The sequence below is a fragment of the Toxotes jaculatrix genome, chromosome 23 (assembly GCF_017976425.1).
Source record: "Toxotes jaculatrix isolate fToxJac2 chromosome 23, fToxJac2.pri, whole genome shotgun sequence".
Taxonomy (NCBI): Eukaryota; Metazoa; Chordata; class Actinopteri; family Toxotidae; genus Toxotes; species Toxotes jaculatrix.
In genome coordinates this window covers 11,222,643-11,241,301 of record NC_054416.1, presented here as the reverse complement: position 1 = coordinate 11,241,301, position 18,659 = coordinate 11,222,643, and the positions used below count along the sequence as shown (strand labels likewise).

General features: G+C 42.9%; 1 protein-coding gene across 4 annotated transcripts; it reads left to right on the top strand.

Moving 5' to 3' along the window:
* The first annotated feature begins 969 nt into the window (after positions 1 to 969).
* wrap53 (WD repeat containing, antisense to TP53) lies at positions 970 to 13,542 on the top strand. Of its 4 annotated transcripts, none has more exons than XM_041031382.1 (11): positions 970 to 1,156; positions 1,640 to 2,098; positions 2,267 to 2,450; positions 3,291 to 3,386; positions 3,854 to 3,962; positions 4,989 to 5,077; positions 7,266 to 7,489; positions 8,782 to 8,993; positions 10,500 to 10,603; positions 10,851 to 10,994; positions 11,777 to 13,542. In XM_041031382.1, exons 2-11 carry the CDS (start codon positions 1,810 to 1,812, stop codon positions 12,000 to 12,002), a joined length of 1,677 nt encoding a protein of 558 aa, XP_040887316.1. In that variant the 5' UTR covers positions 970 to 1,156; positions 1,640 to 1,809; the 3' UTR covers positions 12,003 to 13,542. The 4 variants fall into 4 exon arrangements, with proteins under 4 accessions (XP_040887316.1, XP_040887315.1, XP_040887317.1 ...); XM_041031381.1 differs by having other exon boundaries at positions 1,635 to 2,098; XM_041031383.1 differs by lacking the exon at positions 970 to 1,156 and adding an exon at positions 1,251 to 1,330 and having other exon boundaries at positions 1,635 to 2,098.
* Positions 13,543 to 18,659: the final 5,117 nt, after the last annotated feature.

The following is an 18,659-nucleotide window of genomic DNA, read 5'->3' as shown; positions in this document are numbered from 1 at the left end:
TATCTAATTGGATTTAAGAGATTAATGCTTTTAGTCAACCAGTAGGGTTTTTGTATCCTTGATAACTAAACAGTATGCAGTTTTTAATTGAAATGGCAACTGTTATTCATTAAATACCATCAGCTTAGGCTTGTGAAACACTTGTACATTTTGATGAGCTGAAGTTTTGGTGGATAGTTACCTGCCATCACTGACTGTGTAAACTAAGGTAGCCACAGTAGACTCCAGTATGTCATAGCTGTTGAATTAATACTAAATGGTTTTTGTGTTTAAAATTGTTGCAGTTAGTTGCCAAAACAGAATAACTGACTTTAAACATGCAAGTATGATATCAGGTTTTCATTCTTGCGGATGACTTTAAAAATACCAATGTTTGACATTTTTAAAAGCTGATACTGTGTGGTATTAGTTGTTGGTCAGTCAGTCTTAAAAGAGTAAGCTGTAGTTATTTGCAGTTTATTTTACTGAACTACAAAGGCTTTTATAATTAGATAACCTGCAATGTTGTCAAAAAGCCCTGGATGTTTGGTTGTAGCCTTTGAAAAGATCCTGTCACAGCCTGTCCTCTCATGGTATGAAGTTGATCATCTGGTTCATTGTATCCCTGGAAACTGTCGTTCCAACAATAACGGTCTGAAAGATATAATGATAGTTACACCCCAGTCAGCTCAGCTCCTTTGCTTCATAAGTCATTGAATGTTGTTAAAATAACAGCATATGTAATGAAACTGTTTTGGAAAAGAACAACTTAAAGATGTGTAAATAGTTTGGCTTTTGTTTGTTTGAAGAACAAAATAAATACTAAATAAATAGCATTTAGCAGTGACAGACTCACTATTTCTTATTTGCTCAAAATCCATAAATTGTGTATCATACATGTCATAAACCCATCACTGGGCAGAAAGCCAACCATGAGTGTTGCCCAGCGTTATTAGCGCAATTCTCGCGATAGTTTGAATCACATGGCCGCCCAGAGTGTTTACAACTCGTAATGAGCTGGTGAATGAAAAGAAAGTCCTGAAGTAGAAGGACGTCGCGTAGTCTCCTATGTCACTCGTACTCTCCGGCTTTAGATGAAACTTTAATACCGTCGAGGAGAAGCGTGTGTACAGACAAACTGCGAGCGGAACCACCGGACAAGCAAGCCACAACACAGGTATGTAGCATCAGAAAGCTAGCTTAGGCTAATGCTAACATGAGCTAACGTGAGGTGGTTGCTGTGTCTGTGGTGGACGGGCGGTTAAAGGAAATTGAAGCATTTTGTCAGTCAGTTTCGAGCGTCGTTCAGCAAGTTAGATAACGGGAGCAGGGCATGCGAGGAGTAAAGCGTGTAAGGTTTGGTGGTGTAATTTGTACCTCGCAAACGTTAACTTAGCAAAATCAGCATTAATGCTAGTTTGGAGTGGTTTGCACGTCACGACTAGCTACAGGTGTTTGTTGAGTGTCAGTTAATTATTCCTCCAATCAGGCAACGTTATGTTCACTTCTTTTAAATGATGCATGTGCTTTAATATGTGCAGAAGTGCTCGTATACGTTTACATTGTTTTGATGTTTTTTTCATCTTCTTTTGTTTCATATCATTGCTCTCACCTGCCCTGTTCCCCTGCCTCTGATGGCCTCACTGTTTTTTTAGACTAGTGGGTGCTGTGATGTCCTCGACCCCCAGCAGACTCAAACACCCACATTGCAGGAAGAAGCACTATCCTAGTAGCACTTACCTCACCCACGTCTGACAGCCAACCGCTGGACACAAGGGACTTAGACCCCAGGTAGAGGACTTGACAGAAGAGACTGATACACACAGAGAAATGTCTGACTCAGCTGGAGGTGGTGAAAGTGGAGGTGTGGCAGGTGCGGGGCAGGATGCAGAAGCGGATAATGAGCCCCCCCAACGGGCCCTACCTTTACCTGAAGGTGACTGCTTAGAGGTTGGACAGACCTCAGAGGAAGGGGCCCCTCCTGCTGCCAAGCGGCTCAGGATGAGCGGGAAGGAACAGGGGCTGGGACAAGTTGCAGAGTCCGTTGAGATGCATGGAGAAACACCAGCACAGGCTGGCTTGTTGCTGGAAGACCCAGACCCAGCCCCACCAGCACAAAGTAAAGTACCTGTTTCCGTGGAGCTGCATGTGTTAAATTAAATGCCAGACTGGGAAAAAATAATCTGTTCGTTCAAGTAATGAATTTAAATGTGTGTCAGAGATTATGATTTAGGATTAACTTGGAGATTAATTCGTTAATCTGCACAATTTTATTCTTTCATGCAAGGTACAGGAGAGCCACGACAATGTGGGGAGAAAGGTCAAGGAGAGGAAGAGGTGCCTGTCAGTCAGGAAGCTGCAGAAGAATGCCACGAGAATGGAGATGGAGGGCACGATGAAGAAGGAGAGACAAAACCAGAGGAGGAGCGCAACACTAACGGATCTGCAGACAGTCCCAGTGAAGGGCAGCAGTGAGTGAAGGAAGAAGCCAGGTTTATTTTTAACCTCAGGGTCCACATATCTTGGGGTAAAGATACAGCAGGCAGACCATTAAGTGAGCTATTTCGAGCAGGAATTTGTGGGGGGTGGTGATGTTATGCAATCACTGTGTAGATGAGTTAAGCAAATATGTTTGTAAAACAGAGAAACAGTCTTTTGTGAATGTACTCCACACACCCAACCGAATCCTCTTAAAAGATGATTCCTGTTCTGTTTAGCCATTATTTGTCTCTTCAGTTTAATAGCACTACCACTCCTCAGTACACACTCAAAGTAGAAAACAGTGGCAGCCATGCAACTTCACAATTGCAGCATTGGTTGTTCTTTTAATATTAATAAGAAGTACAGCTCATGCACCATAATGTAGCGTGCATTAAAATGTCTCCGGTCTGTTAACAGTTAACTTAGCAGGCTATCCTCTGCCAAGTCAGGTTATTAAAAAAAACCAAAATAATTCACTTAAGTCACCCAGATGTAATCAACTCAAGCCCTTTTGAAAATGAAACTAACGGTGCTGCCATGTTTAAAAAAGGCCCAGTCAAAAGCAGAAAGACCTATTTTCAGTTTCTTCAGCCAAACCCCAGCAGGAAATTGCAAGGAAGTGTGGGACCATCTTGTTGTAATCCAAATATTATGATAATTGACAAAAGACAAGATTTTGTTATATTTATTCAGAAGCCTTTATATCCTCAACACGAATAGATGGAAAGTCAGTTTTTCAGCTGAATGGATGAGTTTGTTGTGTGAATTACATGTTCTGTGATTACAATTCTTTGATCAAGGGTCTGTCTTTCTCTCTATCCCGTCCTCAGCCTTGGATTAGATTTTACCCAGAACCCCCAGATGCTGACAGGTTCCTGGACTGATTACTCCAGCCTCCCAGAGAATTACCTTAAAGGCTGCAAGTGGTAATTTGATCTAATATCAACATAACACAAAATACATCATGGATGAGATTTTTAAGGTGCTAAATATTTTTCTGATTATCATAAATGACTAAGAGTACTGCAGGGACGCCTACACTGCATTTTACATTTTGTGCCTTGTGGCAGATCAAGGACAGTTATTGATCTGCTGGATTACAGGGAGAAAATAACTTTCTGTCCAAATGAAATTAAAACAATCAGTTCCTCTATGTTTATCTTCCTTATTAAGGTCAACGTGGGGACACTAGCACTAACACCGCACCAGATATAAAAGAGGCTACCAGTTATCTTGATCTTGTGGTCAAGATAAATCAGTATCTCAGTTGTGTATATAATAGTATTTATACTATATTTCTATTCTATATATTTTTATGTTGACTTACTCTCTTACTTGTCTTCAGCTCAAAGAGGTTAATGCACCATCATCCTTTTCTCCTCTCCTAACCTAGGGCCCCTGATGGTTCCTGTATCCTGACCAACAGTGCAGACAATGTGCTCCGTGTTTACAACCTCCCTCCAGAGATTTACAGCTACAACTGGGACTTGCTTCCAGAGATGGTGAGCGCAGAGATAGCCTGCCGTCGGTGCCTAATGTTTGAGCAGAGGACGGAAAAAGCAGCTGCCCTCTGAACATTGATAGAGGCCGGTTTTGAGCAAAATTGCTCAGTAGATATATTTGCTCTAGTGCCCCCTTCAGGTCCAAGTTGAAGTCACTTCATGTCTGCAGTGTTGGAGCACTCGCACATACAATCCTCTGTAGGACAGAAGGGACATAAATACATTCTGTTGAGTCTCAGTAAATGAAATAAATCACCATCAAAAACTCCTCTTTTGCATCTACAAAGTTGATCCAATCATGCGATCATTTTAATTGAATTTAATTTTTATTGACCATCTTACATTCAGAATTCACACATTGTTTGTGTTTAATGTGTGGGACTAAATTTAGAGCTAACGAGTATCATCTTGGAGTTAGAATTTGTCTAGTTTGTGTATGCAAGCTTTGTGTTGTGCCGCGCAGTAGATATTTTTTTCAATATCTTAATCACATTTGAGATATTTGATATTTCTTTCAATTGCTGTCTTGTGTTTGTGAAATCATTCCAGTTAAGAAAAGGTCAACAGCCTGTTGTGTGTTATCTAACCTTTTATACAAAGACAGACAGTTGTTGGATGTATGCTGTGTTACGGCATCAGCTAAGAATACAACAAACCAAAAAAAGTCAATTTAAGGCAACCGCTTGAGAAAATACATTATTGAAAATTTAACAGCCAGAATAAAATAAGCCTTCTGTCTTTTAGGTTTTGGGAAATACCAAGTGGTGAGCCAGTCTTTTAATTGTATTACAGGCTGGTAGATTGGGATCACTGAGCAAAAATAATTGAAATATAATCCATTTTCCTCCATTACTGAGATCTCACAGTCATCGCCAAAAGAGTAGAAAATTGAGCTTTGATTGCTCTGTGTCTCACATTGTGCCACTGGGTTTTGATATCAAATTTCACTACAAGGCTGTGTGTGATAGTGTCTATGTATTGCATTGGTGAGCCTGATGATCTTTTCTGCTGGTCCTTCTTTGGCAGAGTCCAGTGCTGAGGATGGCGGAGGGAGACACCATCTACGACTACTGCTGGTACCCCAAGATGAACTCTCTGGATCCTGACACATGCTTGTGAGTTGAACTTGATCTTTGCCAGACTATTCCCTGAGCTTCTGCTCTTAACAGGTGGATAGATGAGACATTTAAAGTTCACTGCGAAAGGTCGCCTCGCCAGATGGTGAAGAATGTATACACAGAAAAGGTACTATGTTGTCTATAGAGGCTAGTGTCAGTCGGTGATTGATGTTTTTAATCTAGATCTGAGATGGTTAGACTAGGACACTGTGTTTTCTGTGTGCGAGTAAAAATGTTCTGTATGCTTGAGCCTGACTAAGAGACTATCTGAATATAGAAGATATTGTTGTATGCTTGTGACTCATTCTTTGATCCCTGTGGTATTTGCACTCGTTGTGGGAGCCAGCTGCCAGCATGGAGAGAAGCTGTAAAAGCTTTCTGATGTCTCTCATTATGAGTGAAGAGTTGGCCTTCGTCTTGTCTGCCTCTGCCTCCGTCGCATTCCACTCGGCTGTTTGAGACCCACGGTGCTTTTCAGCATGATTCAGCCCACTAACAGCACTCCAGAGCCCAGACAACACCTTTAAAGGGCTTCATGATTCCCCGACTTAGGGCTTCTCCTTTCATCTTGTTCTCATTTTTTGCTGTGTATGTATGTGTGTGTGCGCAGGCGCGCTCTCTAACAGGCTTCTACAGTGTGCTGATTATGACATCACTGTGTATTTGTGCGTGCGCTGTGAAGCAGAGCCAACATCAGTTACACCCAGCCGTCACCGTGGACAATGCACATCGTCTGTGGCGAGGAGAGAGGTAGAGCCGCGCTAACGAGCTGAGGTCAAGTTGCCAGCAGTTTTCGCCATGCATACCACTCCTCCCCCAGCTCCCATCATCCTCCAGCTGTAGCCTCCACCTTCCGACATATTCCTCTGATCAAGGCCCAGTGTTGGCGCTGCTTCACCCCAGCACCGGACAGCCCTCACTGAATAAGAGGAGGGGCTGGGGGGGGTCAGGATCTGGACGTCCAGAGATGAGAGTTGTGTAAACAGCAGAACGATCAACAAAGGACTCAAGTGGACAATGAACCACTTCAGGAGCCTGTGTGTGTGTCTGCCAAAGCCATGCAAAGACCTGCCTGTCAAGAAGATAAGGATGCCAGTTGGAGCTGACAGCAGATACTCTTCATGTTTTTTAGATCTCTGCCACATATCAGAGAGGAACTCCTGCAGAGCACAGCCAGGTGGTCAGACAATCTCAGTGTAGACTGTGCAATGCTGAGACAGCCAGATAAAAGGTTATGGTCGTGATTATTAAACACATCCACAGGAAACCTGTTTTGCTAGTACCTTTTCTGTCTCCTTCTCCCCCTCTTTTTACGTCCCCCATTTTGTTTCTTGTTCCTCCCCCAGCACTCCTTGAACTCTCTGTCTGCCAAAAGCCATTTGTTGTTGATGCCCCTCCTGTAGAGAGGGAATAAGGGCCCCTGTTATGGCTCGGTTAAGTTGCACTGAGTTCTAGGCATCGCTCCAAGCTAGCAGCAGTCTAGCATTATAATTGGGCATTTCCCTGCTCTGGAATAAAGCTGCGGCTCAGAGGGGCCATAACAGAACACAGCAGCAGCGGTAGGGGCTAATTTCCTTTGTCTAATTGAGCCGCAGTGATGTTTCGGCATTTGTTCAGTGGCCAATAATTAGAGTTAAAAAGGCATGCCTCAGTCTTTGGCCCTGATTTGAATCAATAAGAATGCGCTGTGGTCTTGTCTCCATAATGAGGCACAGCACAGTGCTGTGTGTTTGTTTTGATGTATTGGTACGTTCAGGTGGACGTGGTGCAGCTGAGGCTGGAAACGGGAGAATGAATCAAACAGAGTTTTTTGGTCATACAGCCTGTTTCATTTGAGTCTGTGTCCTCTGGGATGAAGGTGTAACTCTATTTTATTCCACAAGCTGCTTTGATAGAAATGCTGATAATCACGTTACGTTCAGTCACTGCACACTAAATATATTCTTTTGGTTTGAAACTCTAAACTGAGTCATCTGTTAATCGCAAGCTGTAAAGAAAACAAAATGCCCTTGGGGACAATAAAGATTGACTCAGTTAAGTATTCACCGCATTTATTCACCCTTGTTTCATAATTTGCATCATTCCCTCCCTATTCCCTGTCGCCTGTCAGTCCTTCTCTCATTGCTCACCCGCTTTCCTTCTTTCCCATTCTTTTTGTCTGGCCTCCCTCTCTCCTGTTCCGCAGCTTAGCCAGCAGCAGCCGTGACAACCCAGTCCACGTATGGGATGCATTTTATGGGGAGGTGCGAGCCAGTTTCCGACCCTACAATCACCTGGATGAGCTGACGGCGGCGCACTCCCTCTGCTTCTCGCCCGACGGCACGCAGCTCTACTGTGGCTTTGACAAAACCGTCAGAGTCTTCTACACTGAGCGTCCCGGCAGAGACTGTGAGGAGCGGCCCACAGTAGGTCAGTTATCAGCTGCTCTTGTTTTGGCATAACACGTCATATTGGTGGTTTATACATTACAGTACAAGCAAGTAAACTTGAAGACATGTTAACCTTGGACAGTGATTCTTTTACAAAAGTTTATAACCATTTAAACAAACTACGTCTATTCCCTTGCATTGTTATGGATTAATGTTAAAAGCATCTTTAAAATCATTTTAAAATTATTATTAACAGTTTATCTCAATGTGAATTATTTTTGATAAATAATTAGAACAAATACAGAGTTAGGAGTTTCATAAAATGTGTGTTACTATTCAGGAGCAGGGATTTTTTCGTAGGTTCTCCGTGTTGTTCAAGGATGCTCCAAACTTAGAGTAAAAAACAAAAGAAAGAATTGCATTCACAAGATATGTTCCTGGAAAATACAGCACACAGGAGAAACAACAAGTAAACAGGGACATTGTGAAGAGGATAATGTGAAGTCGGTTGTTTCTTGTGTTCAGTAAGTTGCTGTCTGACGACTGGCTGTCAGATCTAATAGGCTGAAGTCTCCTTGAACGAACCAACGTTTTATAATGTGCTTCTGACATGAAATAAAGGAAAGTAAATGTTTACGGGAATGAGTTCCTTATCTCGGTCACACACTTCAAACAAGTTTCAGTTCGCTGGAAGGTTTTTGAAATGTACTGAAATCAACTGAACCAATTTCTTCAGCTTTCTTTTGGTTCTACAAATAGTTTTTTTTCCCCCAATAAGATTTTTTCAGTTATTTGCTATATAAAGTAACAATGTATGCAGGATGACCTTAACCCTGCTTTTCAGGTGGCAACAGGCAAACATGGTAAAATATGCAAGTGCATGAAATAAAGATTTTTCTTGAGTAACACTCAGCCCTGCTGTGCTGGCAACTCAACATCCTGCTGTGGTAGATCACTGCGGATGGTTTCCTGTGTGTTTGGCTCCATCGGCTCTGCTTGATAACTAATAGCTGCAAATTATGCAGAAATGTATGGTCAGTCTCAAAAACAAGTTATGTGATACGTGCGCGGGCTGTGCCAAACCCTTGCCTCTGCTGTTAGGTGCCAAAATGTGCTCGAAATCTTTTCAAAAAAGCGAGAAAGAGGATGATGTGGAAACCATAAAAAGAAACAGATGACACAAATGTGACTGTGTGTGTGTTTGTGTGTGTAGTGTTGAGGAGAGTTTTTCTCTCAGAGATGTAAACAGGAATGTAGGAGCTGTTGTGTCCTGTGAACCTTTTTTTTAAATTCTGAAAGCCCTGCCAAACATCACTCCTGTCTTCACTGCAGTGAAGAAGCAAGGCCAAAGTGGCATCATCTCCTGCTTTGGCTTCAGCCCTTGCCAGTCTGTTTACGCCTGTGGCTCTTACTCCCGCTGCGCTGGCCTCTACTCCTGCCAAGACGGCACCCTGCTGGCTCTGCTGCCGACCCGCCACCACGGAGGCCTCACCCATCTGCTCTTCTCCCCTGACGGCAACTACCTGTACACTGGCGGGCGCAAGGTGAACACATGCACACACACACACACACACACGGACATATGACAGCATGCAGAGAAGAAGTAATAATGCTGCTTCGTTGGGCTGTCACTTTTTATTTAAAATTCTTTTAACATGGGGAGAAAAAGTTAATATTCACTCTGTAATGACCTTTTTGAATTCAAAATATCCAGTCTGAAGGAGCAACAGACTTTAAAGTAGTTTTCCTTGTAATCCAGCAGAGGGCACTCTGAAACTACACTCAGCTTGACCTATGGCATGCCCCATTGACCTATCAGTAAACTAAACTAGTGCTGTTACATCGTTTGCTGTAAAAAATGGAGGACACTATTTTGGCTCGGCAAAGTAACTAACAAAGAAAATCAAACTGCGATAACGTGCACGTTCAAATTCATCTGAACAAACTGCACGTCATCTCACATTCGTTCGAACTTGACTTTTGGAAAAAGAGGCAGCTCTAGATCTCACACACGCCGTCAGTGAGCCTTGTGCGTTAAACAGGTAACAAATCACTTTGGTCTGTTGCACTGAAGAATTGGTTTACACAGGCATTATCAAAGCTTTTGGATAAGAGCTTTATGTGCTGAACTCCCATCTTGATGATATGAGTCAGCATGTTCTGAATCTGATTAGGCATCGAGGTGTTTCCCCAAAAATCAGCAGCTGAAGGATTCGTTGTATTGCACAAAGGTGCTGCAGAGGTTCGTTGTCACAGGAGCTGCAACTATCACGTTTAGATTTTTATATTCAGTTTTACAGTTTTTTTTCCATTAATAGATAGTTTTCACAAGTGTTAAACTGCCATTTAACTGATAAGAATTTGATGATAATATGATTTATTAGCCAGTACATTACAGTAATGTGCACCTTTTCTATAAAAGCCATAGGTTTGGACAGTTTTCTGGTTATACATCATACAAATTGTCTAGAATCATCTGTTGACGACTTGGAGTGTACAGACTCTGTAGCCACCAACCTCTCTGTGATTCAGTGCTTTCCATTCATTTCTGTTACCTTATGCCACCCTGGTCAGATTAAATATACACTAGTTTTGTGTTCCAGTGTCTGTAAAGTTGCTCTGTAGCGCAAGTCACGCACTGCCAGTTATCTAATCTACAGTTTGGCAGCATGTACAGAGGCACACATCTGGTCAATATGGAAACAATATCAAGACAGCATCACAGCAAAGTGAGACTGCATCAGTGTGTTACTAGTTTTCATTGTTGTTTTGATAGTTTTACTCTGATTTCAGTTTTTTTATTGTATTTTATTGTTTTTTTTTTTTTTAAAGAAATGTTCAGTTTGGGTTTATTAATTATTCAGTTTCAGGGAAACAGATGGTATTTAAAAGATGTGATAGTGATTTACCTGCACAAATGATTAAACAAAGGAATCTGATAGCTGCTGGCCTGTCGAGCACTGGTAAATTGTGTGTGTTTGTATGTGTGTGTGTGTGTGTGTGTGTGTGTGTGTGTGTGTGTGTGTGTCTGTGTCTGTGTGCGCGCGCAGGATCCAGAAATCCTGTGTTGGGATTTAAGAGAGCCGGGAAAGGTTGTGTTTTCACTTAAGAGGAACGTTGCCACTAACCAACGCATCTACTTTGACCTGGACCTGTAAGTTGACTTTGCTAATTAGAAGCCTGCTCATTGATACATGCTGTGAGCTTTAACAGTGACACAGCCCTACAATCCACATGATACAGGATGATCATCCTGTCATTCATCTGGTTTCTCTGCATCCTCTCTGTCGACTTGGTTTGACAGTTTTATTGAATTTTAAGGATCATTTACCTCTGACCTCTGTTGGCACTTGCATTGTCCTGTGGCTGTTCCGTGTGTGTGTGTGTGTGTGTGTGTGTAGGTCAGGCAGGTACCTGCTGAGCGGGGACACAGAGGGAGTGGTGTCAGTATGGGACACCCAGACAGCTCCTCCTGATGGTAATGAGGAGCTACTGCAACCTCAGATGAGGTTCCAGGCTCACTGGGACTGTACCAATGGCATCAGGTATGATTTCTAAAAAAAAACATCTAACCCATCCCACTGGCTGTTGACACAAAATCAGTGGGTAATGTTGCATATTGCTATATCCTATTAAGTGAACAAAATAAATTTATAAAATATAGAAACCAAAGACTTACTATTATTCAGGTCACAGGATATTTTGTTGTCAGAAGTTAAGTATAACAACAGAAAGTCCGTTAGCCCTCAACTAACTACTGTTAATACAGTCACAGACAATAAGCATCCTAATGGAAAAGCATCACACTGAATGTGGTTACAAACATAAAAGGAGAATAGAGGACAGAATGGAAGCAGTCATAAAATACAGGTATGTGTTGCTGTTTTTCTGCCTGATTGTCCTGAAATCATATCAAATCATCCAGAATATTTTGGATAAGAGAAGAAGCAGCATCCAGTGTCACAGCTGGAATACTGCACAACATACAGTGAGAACAGAGAGAGTATGTATTTATGAAAAACCCAGGAAATGGCTCTGTTGCTAAGTAGCAATTCACAGAATCGAATGTTAGTGCAGTCTCTATAGAAGAGATGAAGGTAACTGATGAACTAAAAGTTGAACTGCCATGGCTGTGAATGAGCTATAGTTATGGATAGAATCTTAAAATTTCAGTCACAGTTAATTCAGTCATTTAAAGACTGAAATAAATCATATACTTAGTGTTTATCGAAGTGTCTGTAAATATCAGAAATGTCAGTTATCTCAGATTCCTACAAACACTCCTCATTTTCTCCCTGCTCCCCTCTGTTCCTCCATCCTTTTACAGTATTCATCCCTTCATGCCGTTGTTGGCGACCTCCAGCGGCCAGCGGCAGTTCCCGTGGCCCGGCGACAGCGAGGGTGACTCGGCCTCCGACGGCGAGGGAGGTGAAGCGGTGATGTCACCGCAGGAGATCCGCCAAGACAACACCCTGTCTCTGTGGTGGGCCGGACCTCTCAGCCCCGCCACGGAGGGGGACCAGGAGCCGAGCACAGTGGGGGTGGAGGCCTGAGGCTGTCTTAGTTCAGCCAGCTTACACAAATTGAGTTACACCTGCCATGTGATGTTTATTTTGGGAATGTTTGATGTGGATAAAACTAATTATAGGTCAGTCAGATCCTTTTTCCATCAGCAACATAAAGTCCTGAGGTGGAGAAGCATTGTTTTAAACAGCCGGTTTACTTAAACATTACACATTTACACACACACACACACACACACACACACACACACAGTCCAAATAAATTTCTGAAATTGAATCTTAACATATCACCTGCAAGTTTACAAGTAGTACATTAGTCAGCAGAGTTCATTTGGTAGGATGATGAAACACTGCACAGCAGGTCAGTTCAGAGCAGAATTTCAGGATTCTGTGTTTGAAGACCTTGTTGTTTTAATGCCAAATAGAATTGGGAACCGTATGCTAAGACTGTGGTCGATGCTAAAAGCAAGGTTTTCTTTGGAACCTTACTCAGGTTGAGGCGAGAAGTAGATTGCATAAGAAGTAGATTGGGGCTCAAATCTTGTTGTGGAATTTGTGATTGAACTTTTTTTTTTTGTTGTTGAAAGATGACGTAATGAGTCTTTAACAAAGCTCGTGTTTACCTGCTTTTTAATGCAGAACCCTGTCCTAATTGGAATAATCTGGTGAAATTTACAGGCTTGACTGAGGTATGATCGCACCTCCAATCTGAGCTGTATTTGTGGGAGTGTTAGTTTACGTGTGTGTGTGGCTGTAACGCTGCCCTGGAGATTCTTAACTGCTATAGTTACAATAAGTGCCATTTGTTCTTGAGCTTTGCTTTTGTAAACTGATGGGATCTCCTGTTTTTACCTTCTTTTTTAAACTACTGGACGCACCAAGTCGTTGTGTCTCTCTGTGCATGCCCACAAAGTGTATATTTTTGTAAAGCCATGACGTCAATTCTGATTTTCGAATGTACACTCTGTAAGCAGCTAGCTTGATTACTGTAACCTCATAATCTGTGAAAGTCTTTGATTAGTGGGTGCACCTGGGGAAACAATACAATGTCTTACTTTTTTTTTTCTACAGGATGTGCTCAGATTGAATTTGGACCTGTGTGAGTGGTAATGTGGCAGCACAAAACAACATTGTGTTTGAATAATTGCATTAATAATGTACTGCAGTGATTTGCTAAATGCTTTTGTTGCCGTCAGTGGGGAATTCATTCCCGTCAGCTTTGCTGCAGGGTTTCTTTGCAGGTTGGTCGGAGGCTCAGCACACTCTAACCAAAGCCTTGTTTCTTTAGACACTGATAAATCTCTTTGAGTTCGATGCCTCTGCTGATTCAGGTTTCACTTCTTGGAACTCAAATTTGTTGCCAAGCAATAGTGGCTGCAACCTGGTGGCTATTATTACACAATACTATACAAATTTAGGCTGTACCAGGAAGTATTAGGAACCATGTAGGCCTTGACGATGTCACATAAGTCTCTAGGTAGCTGTGTCTGCAACAGGTGTCTCTCTGGTGGTTTTATTGAAGCGGGAGTGAATTAAAAGCATATCTCTTCACATATTCACGCTCTTATTCATTTTTGTCCTTTCTGTTAAAGGCAGTTCAGAGTTGGATGCCCTGTAATAAATCCGCCATGAATGCAAGATGATGTACACTCGAGTCGAGAGGCAGCTCTTAAAAGCTGAGGGGACTATTGGCTTTCACTTATGAGATGGAAACTATTCATAGCTTTCACCTTTCCCCACACACATTCTGTATGAATGTGCACACACTCGTGTATTTGATTGTCTGAAACCACAGGGGTACACTGAGCAGAGAGCCAAGTTGGAGAGCTGCACTGTTGTGTTGTGCACGTTGCTTAGCGACCGTCTCCGCCTTGGGAGAGGGAAGTAGGTAGAAAGACAAGAAGAAGGAAAATTGGGGGCAGAGAAAGAAAAAAAAAAAAAGGCAAACAAGTGTAATAAATAATCCAGTGGTGTAGTGATTGCTACTTGTTTGTCTGATGGGCTGGTCTTAATCTTAGCTCCACCAGAGACTGAAGTGTGTTTGTGATGATGACGGAGCTGTGAGTTCTCATCATCTCTAGGTGTCTGCTGTCGGCCATTAGGGACAGGAAGTGGTAATGACGCAATTTGATCTATGGACAGCTCCCAGGGCTTGATGTTTATGTAGTGTCATTTAATATGAACTGCGAGACATTTTACAGACAGATGTGAGATTTTTTTTTTGGTTAATGTGGATCATTTAGCAGCTAATAAGCCAGATAGTGCTTTGCCCTCAGGAGTTGGTGGAAAGCAAACCAGATCTAACAGGAGAGTCAGCACTGGACTCATATTTTCTTTTTTCTGGTGGCCAGAAACACAACTCCAGATGAATGCTAATGTGTCTCATGGCTGTGAAATCATGAGACAGTGCCAGTTTTTAGTGTTTGTTGTACTGCCCCAAGTGGCCAAAGCAAACAAACTAAAACTCCTTTAATATAGTTTACTGAAAACTTGTTTGCTTTTGGAGATATGGAACGTAGATTGACACTAAAATGTCTGGACTTTAATGTGTTCATTTCACAGGAATGATAATGTCCTCTTCGCATTCTTTGGGCCGGTGCTGGCCAGCTGCAGTATGACAGTATACTGTTTTTATGGATCGCTACAAGATTTTGTTCCTATCAGATTCTTTGCCTCAAGGATAACCGTTGTTGTACCGTCAACGATTCTCTACACCTTATGCTTTGCCTTTTTTTTTTGCCATAGTGGGTCGAATCTCATGACAAAATCCGTTACTGTGTACCTCTGCAATGTATTCCTATATGTTAACCTAAGATAGTATTCCCATTGTCAAAGCACCCCCCCCAGGCTACAGCCACAAATTGCACATGATAGATATTGATTTCAGTATTTACGTTTTCCCATTATCTTTTGAAGCCTATATGCCCTGCCAACAGTGAAATTGCAGGGGAAACACTGAACAATTGTCATCTTTAATTAACTTCAGAATATATGTCAGATGTGTAGAAACCGGTGTCTTCAGCGGCTGCCTTCTTAAAGCCGTGTCGGCCAAACCTTAGTGCTGTCACACAGATGACAGCGAAGCCATTATCTTCATCCCAAGGTGGCTGCAGTGTAGTCTTTCCACTTGTGCAGTTAATGAGCCAATCCACATCAAGTGTTCTGTGTTCTGTTCTTCCATTTATGTCGCATCCTGAGTGAGTCTCCATGGCCTTGCATAAGTGCCTTCCATTAGACTGGCACACACACAAACTTAACAGTCCCAGCACTCATCACCAGAAAGTGTGCAGAATAGTAAGTAATGGGATCTTGATATTAAGAAAGACATTTGAAAACAATTATTCAAATGGCTGTCTGCGTGTTGAATCTCCTAATCCCACAGTGAAGCATTCAAGCAAACACTCAGCGGTGTGACCCCAGCTGAATTAGCATGGAGGAGAAAGAGAGCGCACACAGCTCTGAAGCCGGAGATGCTAAAATGTCTAGACTGCTCTCTGGTTTGTCACTCTCATGCTGCCTTTGAAAGGAAAAGGCTTTGTAGAACATGAAGCAGAGGGAACAGATTTCCTGTAGCTTTTAGAGGTTGTCATACATGGCATTTCTCAAAATGTCAAAGGGACGGCTCCTTTATCTCCGAGAGACTTTTAATGTGTTTGGCAGGCGCTTAGCACAGGGCTTCACTCTGACCCGGCTCTGACACCCAAGTGTAGAAGAGTTGTTACATCCAGTTTTCTTCAACCTTAATAGATTATCTGCTGCATATACACAACTGCCACTTTATTGTACACCTCTCAGTTTGCTGCTCTGGCTTTTAGGATATGTGTCACTTAAGCCTGAAGCATGCAGACACATCTCAGTCAGATCAAATCTGGGCAGTGGGACACGATTTACAGCCAAGGTGTACCACAGTGCATTACCTGTAGGTGTAGCTACAGGTAATGCACTGGCTACTCACTGTACACATTTAGCTAAAACTAAATCAGTCATCAGCCCATTTCAGACACCCAGAGGAGGAAGGATTATCTCGCAGTAACATCCACGGTGCTCTGCCTGGGGCTCATGCCTAATGACTGCTTCATTTCCACACTGGAAGTACATTTCTGTACCTCCAGTCAAGTGAAATTATGAATGCAGGACTTTTTCCTTGTAGCGTAATATTTAGTCTTACTGGCAGCATGGCTCTCAGGGTGGTAGTGTCAGCCTGTTGGCATTAGTGGGTTTAAGTGAAATGTGGTAACAACTATTCCACATTTCCCTCAGTATGTAACTGTAGTAACACTGAGTGCCAGTTTGTCAGTTTGTGTCCAAGCACAGAGGTGCTGGCATGGCTTGTGGACAGTCTTGTTTCAGCAGTGTGTTGTTGTTCCTTGGATTTCTGTAGTGCCAGGTTACATGCATCTCCTATCTGCAGATGATCTCTTCTTCTGTTAACATTAGTTAGCATGGGAGCTGAATCCCAAAATAAAAAGAGTGTCTTCATTAGGAGTTATCAAAAACTGAATTACCTTATTGTTCACAGTCAGAGGTAGAAAGTAATCTTCACATCCCCACTTTTTCGGCTCATTATAGATGGACCAGTCTGAAGTTCAGATGACTTGAGTTTTTTTCTTTACAAAGTCTGAATCTGCAGGGATATTTTTGTAAGTCCCAACCAACCCATTTCGTGGGCTGCCAAAATAGCCGCGTTCCTATGAATACATCCCATTTCCATTCCAAAAAGGCTGCAGCGGTGATTGACGCGTCCTTGTTCTCTGGTTTATATTAGATGTGAAAATAATTGGCACCTGTATTCCTGCACATGCTCTGAAGCCAGGGAAAAGCACAGCACCAGAGGTTTCATTTCACTCTGGAGCCTGATCCCTTCCTATTCACTCCAGATGTGGAGGCACACACACGGATATCTATCTAAAGTAGCTGGGAAGATTAACACGGAGCAAAGATCCGTCGTATCATCATAATCTGCTGTTGCTGACACGTCGTTCTGCATTGATATTTCTCTCATTGATGTATAAGCCCTCATACATATAGAATATCAACTTAAGCCCACGTACTCGCACGTGTGCTCCTGCCGTCCCTCTACCCTTCACCTCATCCTCTTCTCATCATCTCATCCTCTCCCAATCTCCTCTGCCTGCTCCCCACACTTTCCCTCTGGCGATCTCTGTAGCTAGTTATCATGAGGGTGAGCCTATTGAAGTACATTAAGCATCCAGTATCCCAGCCGGCCCTGACAGATTGGATGTGATTTTGGCGGTTTAGCAGGGTGTGCGGTGCCCAAGGAGAGTAATTGCTTGTGTAATTGCACTCTGGGGAAAGGTAGAGCAGTAGGGCCTAAATTCATCCTTCTACCTGCCCTCAGGCCGCATGGACAACTCTTGTCCCAGCATCTGTCCATTCTTTACACCTTTCCACAGCCACCCTCCCTCCCTCACCCCCCCCCTCTCCAGAGCGGCTGGAGGGGAGGTTTATGGAGGAGTCAGCGGTTGAGAAGGCTGGAGGCAGAGTGGTGTCAGGGGGAGCAGGTGGAGCAGTGGGCCAGGTCAGAGGAGCTCTGCAAGAGGCTGAGGAGACAGATGGAGGAGGAGATTAGGAGGAGCAAGGAGGCGCCCTGTGGATAAAATGAAAAGGGAGGCAGAGAAGACACGCAGAGGATATAAAAGCAAAAGTCCAAGTGCTGGGAGATGTGTGTGTTTGTGTGTGGTGATACTGTGAGTGGACTTAAAATGAAAGGTTACAGCAGATTGAGTTAATATAAACTACAGTGTCTATGTTCATGGCCTCTAACACAAACCAAGAGTTTCAGAGGATGGTCTCTGGCATCAGATGTAAATGTCCTGTTTTATTTTTCTTGACTCTTCCAAATGCTGGTTTAATCCCTTCTCGGTCCAAACAACAAACAAACAAAACAAACGTGTGTAAAGGTATAAGTATGTACTGATTGATGCCAAGCAGACTGAGATTTTAGAATGTCATTTTCAATAAATCTTCACAGAGAGAAAGCCTGAGGACTGAAAATGAAAACTTACTGCATCTCACGCTGCCACCAAACTAAGCTGCACGCCTTTAACTAGAATATATTTTTCTTAGTAGCTGGAGCAAAGTTGAACATAAGGCTTCCAGCCAATAACCATAGAAACGGCTACAGTGAAACAACCAAATGACACAGATGAGTGTATGTAGCCCTGTGAAGAGCAGCTTTAAGGTTATTTTCAGGTTCAAATTGGAACTAGATTTGGGTAAATTTGAAGAGGGGCTGGCATCGGTGGATGGAGAGGGATTGAAGTCAAAGGAAAATCCTCATAAATGTGGCCAAAGTAGCACAAACAGAGACTGCTTAAGTATGCAAATGGAAGTGGGTGTGTGAGAGAGATCAACCGTCAGGTACAAATTGTTTACTGATGCAGAATCAGCGAGTCGCTGTGAACGATCCATATGTGTGATCTGCACATCACATGTTGCACAAACCCCTCACCTCTCCTCATTTAATCCCCCCACCAGCCGTCTGTCTCTGTCGTACAGAGATGTGAGGAGGGTGTGTGTGTGTGTACGTGTGTGTGCTGGCAGCAGAGGGGTGTTTGCGGCAGCAGTGTGTGTGTGTGTGTCAGGAGGAGGAAGCTCACAGAGACAGACAGATGCTGAAGGATAAAGATGTGCAGCTGAGATCTATCACCTGCAAGGTGGGCGAGG

Bases quoted from the DNA above. Each gene is read 5' to 3' on its own strand.
- wrap53 (XM_041031382.1), top strand. From the start codon at position 1,810: ATGTCTGACTCAGCTGGAGGTGGTGAAAGTGGAGGTGTGGCAGGTGCG. The intron at 3,963-4,988 runs GTGAGCGCAGAG...CTTCTTTGGCAG, and splicing joins GGGACTTGCTTCCAGAGATG to AGTCCAGTGCTGAGGATGGC. The intron at 10,995-11,776 runs GTATGATTTCTA...ATCCTTTTACAG, and splicing joins GACTGTACCAATGGCATCAG to TATTCATCCCTTCATGCCGT.